The 8929-nt window shown below is 44.0% G+C and overlaps 1 protein-coding gene across 1 annotated transcript in view; it reads left to right on the top strand.

Annotated features, from left to right (window-relative positions):
- The first annotated feature begins 5981 nt into the window (after positions 1 to 5981).
- LOC112241441 (BTB/POZ domain-containing protein KCTD16-like) overlaps positions 5982 to 8929 on the top strand; it is a 61507-nt gene continuing 58559 nt past the window's right edge. Inside the window, exon 1 of the mRNA XM_042326051.1 lies at positions 5982 to 7491. Within this exon, the coding sequence (XP_042181985.1) occupies positions 6651 to 7491 (841 nt within the window). The 5' untranslated portion in view covers positions 5982 to 6650. The remainder of the gene's footprint in view (positions 7492 to 8929) is intronic.

The following is an 8929-nucleotide window of genomic DNA, read 5'->3' as shown; positions in this document are numbered from 1 at the left end:
CCTACTAAAGAGTATAGGCCTACTAAAGAGTACAGGCCTACTAAAGAGTACAGGCCTACTAAAGAGTATAGGCCGACTAAAGAGTATAGGTCTACTAAAGAGTATAGGCCTACTAAAGAGTATAGGCCTACTAAAGAGTATAGGCCTACTAAAGAGTATAGGTCTACTAAAGAGAGTATAGGTCTACTAAAGAGAGTATAGGTCTACTAAAGAGAGTATAGGCCTACTAAAGAGTACAGGCCTACTAAGGAGTATAGGTCTACTGAAGAGAGTATAGGCCTACTAAAGAGAGTACAGGTCTACTAAAGAGTACAGGCCTACTAAAGAGTACAGACCTACTAAAGAGTACAGGCCTACTAAAGAGTATAGGTCTACTAAAGAGTACAGGCCCACTAAAGACTACAGGCCTACTAAAGAGTACAGACCTACTAAAGAGTACAGACCTACTAAAGAGAGTATAGGTCTACTAAAGAGTACAGACCTACTAAAGAGTACAGGCCTACTAAAGACTACAGGCCTACTAAAGAGTACAGGGCTACTAAAGAGTACAGGCGTACTAAAGAGAGTACATGCCTACTAAAGAGAGTACAGGTCTACTAAAGAGTACAGGTCGACTAAAGAGTACTGGTCTACTAAAGAATACAGACCTACTAAAGAGTACAGGCCTACTAAAGAGAGTACAGGCCTACTAAAGAGAGTACAGGTCTACTAAAGAGTACAGGCCTACTAAAGAGAGTGCAGGTCTACTAAAGAGTACAGGCCTACTAAAGAGAATACAGGCCTACTAAAGAGTACAGGCCTACTAAAGACTGGTCTACTAAAGAATACAGACCTACTAAAGAGTACAGGCCTACTAAAGAGTACAGGCCTACTAAAGAATACAGGCCTACTAAAGAGTACTGGTCTACTAAAGAATACAGACCTAAAAGAGTACAGGCCTACTAAAGAGAGTACAGGCCTACTAAAGAGAGTACAGGTCTACTAAAGAGTACAGGCCTACTAAAGAGAGTACAGGTCTACTAAAGAGTATAGGCCTACTAAAGAGTACAGAACTACTAAAGAGAGTACAGGCCTACTAAAGAGTACAGGCCTACTAAAGAGAGTACAGGCCTACTAAAGAGAGTACAGGTCTACTAAAGAGTACAGGCCTACTAAAGAGAGTACAGGTCTACTAAAGAGTACAGGCCTACTATAGAGAATACAGGCCTAATAAAGAGTACAGGCCCTACTAAAGAGTACAGGCCTACTAAAGAGTACTGGTCTACTAAAGAATACAGACCTACTAAATAGTACAGGCCTACTAAAGAGAGTACAGGCCTACTAAAGAGAGTACAGGTCTACTAAAGAGTACAGGCCTACTAAAGAGAGTACAGGTCTACTAAAGAGTATAGGCCTACTAAAGAGTACAGGCCTACTAAAGAGAGTACAGGCCTACTAAAGAGTACAGGCCTACTAAAGAGTATAGGTCTACTAAAGAGAGTATAGGTCTACTAAAGAGAGTATAGGCCTACTAAAGAGAGTACAGGCCTACTAAAGAGTACAGGCCTACTAAAGGCCTACTAAAGAGTATAGGCCTACTAAGGAGTATAGGCCTACTGAAGAGAGTATAGGCCTACTGAAGAGGCCTAGAGGCCCTACTAAAGAGAGTACAGGCCTACTAAAGAGTACAGGCCTACTAAAGAGTACAGGCCTACTAAAGAGTACAGGCCTACTAAAGACTAAGAGAGTATAGGCCTACTAAAGAGTATAGGCCTACTAAAGAGTATAGGTCTACTAAAGAGAGTATAGGCCTACTAAAGAGTACAGGCCTACTAAAGAGTACAGGCCTACTAGGCCCCTACTAAAGACTAGGCCTAGGCCTACTAAAGAGTACAGGCCTACTAAAGAGTATAGGCCTACTAAAGAGAGTATAGGCCTACTAAAGAGTATAGGTCTACTAAAGAGTACAGGCCCACTAAAGACTACAGGCCTACTAAAGAGTACAGACCTACTAAAGAGTACAGACCTACTAAAGAGAGTATAGGTCTACTAAAGAGTACAGACCTACTAAAGAGTACAGGCCTACTAAAGACTACAGGCCTACTAAAGAGTACTAAGGGCTAGGCCTACTAAAGAGTACAGGCGTACTAAAGAGAGTACATGCCTACTAAAGAGAGGCCTACAGGTCTACTAAAGAGTACAGGCCTAAAGACTAAAGAGTACAGACCTACTAAAGAGTACAGGCCTACTAAAGAGAGTACTAGGTCTACTAAAGAGTACAGGTCTACTAAAGAATACAGACCTACTAAAGAGTACAGGCCTACTAAAGAGAGTACAGGCCTACTAAAGAGTACAGGCCTACTAAAGGCCTACTAAAGAGTACAGGCCTAAAGAGAGTACAGGTCTAAAAGAGTACTGGTCTACTAAAGAATACAGACCTACTAAAGAGTACAGGCCTACTAAAGAGAGTACAGGCAGGCAGGTCTACTAAAGAGTACAGGCCTACTAAAGAGAGTACAGGCCTACTAAAGGGTACAGGCCTACTAAAGAGTACAGGCCTACTAAAGAGAGTACAGGCCTACTAAAGAGTACAGGCCTACTAAAGAGAGGCCTACTAAAGAATACAGCCTACTAAATAGAGTACAGGCCTACTAAAGAGTACAGGCCTACTAAAGAGAGTACAGGCCTACTAAAGAGTACAGGCCTACTAAAGAGAGTACAGGCCTACTAAAGAGAGTATAGGTCTACTAAAGAGTACAGACCTACTAAAGAGTACAGGCCTACTAAAGACTACAGGCCTACTAAAGAGTACAGGGCTACTAAAGAGAGTACTAAAAGAGTACAGGCCTACTAAAGAGAGTACAGGTCTACTAAAGAGTACAGGCCTACTAAAGAGTACAGACTAAAGAGTACAGGCTACTAAAGAGTACAGGCCTACTAAAGAGAGTACAGGTCTACTAAAGAGTACAGGTCTACTAAAGAATACAGACCTACTAAAGAGTACAGGCCTACTAAAGAGAGTACAGGTCTACTAAAGAGTACAGGCCTACTAAAGAGTACAGGCCTACTAAAGAGTACAGGTCTACTAAAGAATACAAAGACAGACTACTAAAGAGTACAGGCCTACTAAAGAGAGTACAGGCCTACTAAAGAGTACAGTACAGGTCTAGACTAAAGAGACAGGCCTACAGGTCTACTAAAGAGTACAGGCCTACTAAAGAGTACAGACCTACTAAAGAGACCTACTACAGGCCTACTAAAGAGAGTACAGGTCTACTAAAGAGTACTGGTCTACTAAAGAATACAGACCTACTAAAGAGTACAGGCCTACTAAAGAGAGTACAGGCCTACTAAAGAGAGTACAGGCCTACTAAAGAGTACAGGCCTACTAAAGAGTACTGGTCTACTAAAGAATACAGACCTACTAAAGAGTACAGGCCTACTAAAGAGAGTACAGGCCTACTAAAGAGTACAGGCCTACTAAAGAGAGTACAGGTCTACTAAAGAGTATAGGCCTACTAAAGAGTACAGGCCTACTAAAGAGAGAACAGGCCTACTAAAGAGTACAGGCCTACTAAAGAGTACAGGCCTACAGGCCTACTAAAGACTAAAGAGTACAGGTCCTACTAAAGAGTAAATAGTCCTACTAAAGAGAGTACAGGTCTACTAAAGAATACAGGCCTACTAAAGAGAATACAGGCCTACTAAAGAGTACAGGCCTACTAAAGAATACAGACCTACTAAAGAGTACAGGCCTACTAAAGAGAGTACAGGTCTACTAAAGAGAGTACAGGTCTACTAAAGAGTACAGGCCTACTAAAGAGAATACAGGCCTACTAAAGAGTACAGGCATACTAAAGAATACAGACCTACTAAAGAGTACAGGCCTACTAAAGAGAGTACAGGTCTACTAAAGAGTATAGGCCTACTAAAGAGTACAGGCCTACTAAAGAGAACAGGCCTACTAAAGAGTACAGGCCTACTAAAGAGTAGGCCTACTAAAGAGTACTGGTACAGGCCTACTAAAGGCCTACTAAAGAGAGTACAGGTCTACTAAAGAGTACAGGTCTACTAAAGAGACATGCCTACAAAGGGTCTACTAAAGAATACAGGCCTACTAAAGAGAATACAGGCCTACTAAAGAGTACAGGCCTACTAAAGAATACAGACCTACTAAAGAGTACAGGCCTACTAAAGAGAGGTACAGGTCTACTAAAGAGAGTACAGGTCTACAAAGTACAGGCCTACTAAAGAGTACAGGCCTACTAAAGAGAATACAGGCCTACTAAAGAGTACAGGCATACTAAAGAATACAGACCTACTAAAGAGTACAGGCCTACTAAAGAGAGTACAGGTCTACTAAAGAGAGTACAGGTCTACTAAAGAGAGTACAGGCCTACTAAAGGAGTATAGGTCTACTAAAGAGAGTACAGGCCTACTAAAGAGTACAGGCCTACTAAAGAGAGTACAGGCCTACTAAAGAGTACAGGCCTACTAAAGAGAGTACAGGCCTACTAAAGAGTACAGGCCTACTAAAGAGTACAGGCCTACTAAAGAGAGTACAGGCCTACTAAAGAGTACAGGCCTAGTAAAGAGAGTACAGGCCTACTAAATAGAGTACATGCCTACTAAAGAGAGTACAGTCCTACTAAAGAGAGTACAGGCCTACTAAAGAGTACAGGCCTACTAAAGAGTACAGGCCTACTAAAGAGAGTACAGTCATACTAAAGAGAGTACAGGCCTACTAAAGAGTACAGGCCTACTAAAGAGAGTACAGTCATACTAAAGAGAGTACAGGCCTACTAAAGAGTACACACACCGATCCTGTAGAGGTTTTTAAAACATGCTCTTTCCATGACAGACTGACCATGTGAATCCAGGTGAAAGCTGTGATGCCTTATTGATGTCACCTGTTAAATCCACATCAACCAATGTAGATGAAGGGGAGGAGACAGGTTAAAGAAGGATTTTTATGCCTTGAAACAATTGAGACATGGATTGTGTATGTCTGCCATTCCGAGTGTGAATCGACAAGACAAAATATTTTAGTGCCTTTGAACGGGGTATGGTAGTAGGTGCCAGGCGCACCCGTTTGTGCCAAGAACTGCAACGCTGCTGGGTTTTTCATGCTCAACAGTTTCCTGTGTGTATCATGAATGGTCCACCAACCAACTTGACTAAAACTGTGGGAAGCATTGGGGTCAACATGGGCGAGCAGCATCCCTGTGGAACGCTTTCAATACCTTGCAGATTCTGTGTCCTGACGAAATGAAACAGTTGTAAGGGCAAAAGGGGAGTGGTGCAACTCATTATAAAGAAGGTGTTCCTAATGTGTGGTATTCTCAGTGTATTTGACTCATCCAAGCCAGCCCTTAAAGAGCAAACACGATAATATGTTGGAAATGGTGACATGCATTGCAACATATGAGCTATTTAAAGATAATTACTGTGACAAGTAGGCCTAAGTCTTCGTGCACTGTCACTATCATGGATTGAAAGAAAGCCTTCGCATGTGCAGACAACGGGCTGCGCACTCATTCCAATGGCCACTTGTTGCGGAACGATACCTGTCCATGGTGCTGAAGTGACGCCCACTCACCCAGTCCAATCAGAACGTGGAATAATAGCTAGTGGTTGACAATTAAGACATTATTAATTTGCATAGATAAATAATGTGGAGCAAAGAAACATAAGGTGTGAGTATTTTCTTTTAGCAAATAATATAATTCCTGGTTTTTAAATATTCACCTGATAAATTTAAGCATTTGCAAATCCCCTAATTAAATTCAACGTCATATGTTATCATCGCCTATTAGGCTACTTTGCAGAATGTTCATCTATTTTCTTAATGTCATTCAGAATGTAGGTTAATCTACTCTACGTCACACGTTTTCAAATGTCATTTTCCTTTAAGATAATGATGTAAGACGTAACTCCCCATAATGTTTTTTTCCCCGCGCAACCGCTGGAGAATCCTCATGTTAACCTTCTTCACTCCGGTGCCAGCCTGGCGGTTACTTCTGTTCTCCTTTCTGCACAGCAGTTTGGAGACGGAGAGATGGGCGCGCGCTTCACTGGCGTCCAGATCCCCATCTTCACTTTAAGAAAATAACTGCACGCGCATGGCAATTTCAGCACGGTCTCAGTGAACAGCGAACGTGCAGTTGCTTCCGGCAAATGAAGTTACATTGGACCGTTAAAATAAACAGGGACAGGAGCTTGCCTTGCAGAATCAAAGAAGTTTGACATTTTTATCCAGAACGGACTGAAGTACAGAGGTGTTGAATCATTTGTTCAATTGATGATGGAATAATGGTGATTTCACTTTGATTTCACTGTAGGATTATATCAATGGACTCACAGCAATAGGACATAGCAATGGGCGTGAGTAAAATGATGCATGCATTGGATGCGCTGATCGATTTCATTAAACAGAAGACTTGCACGATCGGCAGGCATTTCACGCGCGGCTTAACTGAGGCACCTGAGTTTTTTTTTTTACAGCACTTGTCTTGAATAATGTTGGGGAGGTTTGTAAATGGTGGTCAACGGTGTCCTTGGTATGTAGACCTAATCAGCACACAGAATACATGCTATTCCATCCCATATAGATTGAAAACTTTTTCGGAAACATCTGCGCGCCTAACGGTGACCGGGATTTGGTTTTGTGCATGAATAAAAAAATGGCACTGATTGAGAATTGTAAAACCCAGCAGGCAAAAGAAACAGGGTCGGTGCAAAACCCGCCGTCTGATGTTATTGAACTAAACGTAGGAGGTCAGGTATACTATACTCGTCTCCATACTTTAACAAGCATCCCCAATTCCTTACTGGGACGGTTATTCTCCACCAAGAAGGGGTCCTCGAATGATTTGGCACGGGACCTTCGGGGACGTTATTTTATCGACAGAGATGGTTTTCTGTTCCGATATGTATTGGATTATCTGAGAGATAAGCAGGTCGTTCTACCGGACCACTTCCCGGAGACAGGGAGGTTAAAACGGGAAGCGGAATACTTTGAACTCCCCAAACTGGTCAAACTGTTGGCGTCCGAGGAATCTAAACAGTTTCAGGACGACCCTTTTCACAGTGATTTCGACGACGCGTCGCTAGGCAGCGACCAGAGGATATATTCATCCTACTCTCTGGACCGGAGGTATGGATACATAACCGTCGGTTTCAAAGGCACGTGTGCGGCACCAGGAGGCAAGGACAGCCAGATTGACCCCAAATCCCCAAAAGCAGTACCCAGAATCTTCATCAGCGGAAGGATCGGCCTCGCCAAAGAGGTGTTTGGAAACACCCTGAACGAGAGCCGAGACGCGGACAGGCCTGCGGACAGGTACACCTCCCGGTTCTTCCTCCGGTTCCGTCACTTGGAGCGGGCCTTTGACATGCTGTCGGAGAGCGGATTCCACATCGTTGCCTGTAACTCGTCGATCACCGCTTCTTCCATCAGCCATTACGCACCCGAGAAAGTCTGGTCCAACTTCACCCAGTACGTCTTCTACCGTAAGTGATTTCCCACATAAAACACCATAAACCTTTTTTAGTAATGCCCTTTAGGTTAGGCCACTGGTTGACGCTATGTCACAATCAATTGTTTAAGTGGATTTAGTAAAGGGAATAGTTAAGTATGTTAGACTACGGATGTCTGACAGACTCACTAGGAGAAATATAGTTGTCTCAGGCCCATATGGTTCCCGTTGCTATCATCCCTGCACCTGGTTTTAACTAGCTTTTCTCCCTGCACCTGGTTTTAACTAGCTTTTCTCCCTGCACCTGGTTTTAACTAGCTTTTCTCCTTGCACCTGGTTTTAACTAGCTTTTCTCCCTGCACCTGGTTTTAACTAGCTTTTCTCCCTGCACCTGGTTTTAACTAGCTTTTCTCCCTGCACCTGGTTTTAACTAGCTTTTCTCCCTGCACCTGGTTTTAACTAGCTTTTCTCCCTGCACCTGGTTTTAACTAGCTTTTCAAGTTTGTGATTATATACACTGAGTGTACAAAACATTAGGAACACCTTCCTAGTATTGAATTGCAGCCCCCTTTGCCCCCAGAACAGCTTCCATTTATCAGGGAATGGACTCTACAAGGTGTGGAAAGTGTTCCACAGGGATGCTGGCCCATGTTGACTCCAAGCGTTCCACAGGGATGCTGGCCCATGTTGACTCCAAGTGTTCCACAGGGATAATGGCCCATGTTGACTCCCCACAGGGATGCTGGCCCATTTGATTCAGGGAAGCATTCCACAGGGGTGCTGGCCCATGTTGACTCAAGCATTCCACAGGGGTGCTGGCCCATGTTGATTCCAAGCGTTCCACAGAGATGCTGGCCCATGTTGACTCAAGCGTTCCACAGGGATGCTGGCCCATGTTGATTCCAAGCGTTCCACAGGGATGCTGGCCCATGTTGACTCCAAGCGTTCCACAGGGATAATGGCCCATGTTGACTCCAAGCGTTCCACAGGGGTGCTGGCCCATGTTGACTCCAAGCATTCCACAGGGGTGCTGGCCCATGTTGACTCCAAGCGTTCCACAGGGATAATGGCCCATGTTGACTCCAAGCGTTCCACAGGGATGCTGGCCCATGTTGACTCCAAGCGTTCCACAGGGATGCTGGCCCATGTTGACTCCAAGCGTTCCACAGGGATGATGGCCCATGTTGACTCCAAGCGTTCCACAGGGGTGCTGGCCCATGTTGACTCCAAGCATTCCACAGAGGTGCTGGCCCATGTTGACTCCAAGCGTTCCACAGGGATGCTGGCCCATGTTGATTCCAAGCGTTCCACAGGGATGTTGGCCCATGTTGATTCCAATGCTTCCCACAGTTGTGTCAAGTTGTCTGGGAGTGTATCTCTACTGTGACTAGGTTGTTCCATCTCATCCCACGGATGCTCAATATACAGATGGATACACTGCTGCCATGAAGGGAAGCACCTGATTGGCAGTG

Source organism: Oncorhynchus tshawytscha, linkage group LG08, assembly GCF_018296145.1.
Source record: "Oncorhynchus tshawytscha isolate Ot180627B linkage group LG08, Otsh_v2.0, whole genome shotgun sequence".
In the NCBI taxonomy this organism is placed as follows: Eukaryota; Metazoa; Chordata; class Actinopteri; order Salmoniformes; family Salmonidae; genus Oncorhynchus; species Oncorhynchus tshawytscha.
Note: the sequence above shows the minus strand (reverse complement) of the source record. Positions and strands in the feature narration are given on the sequence as shown.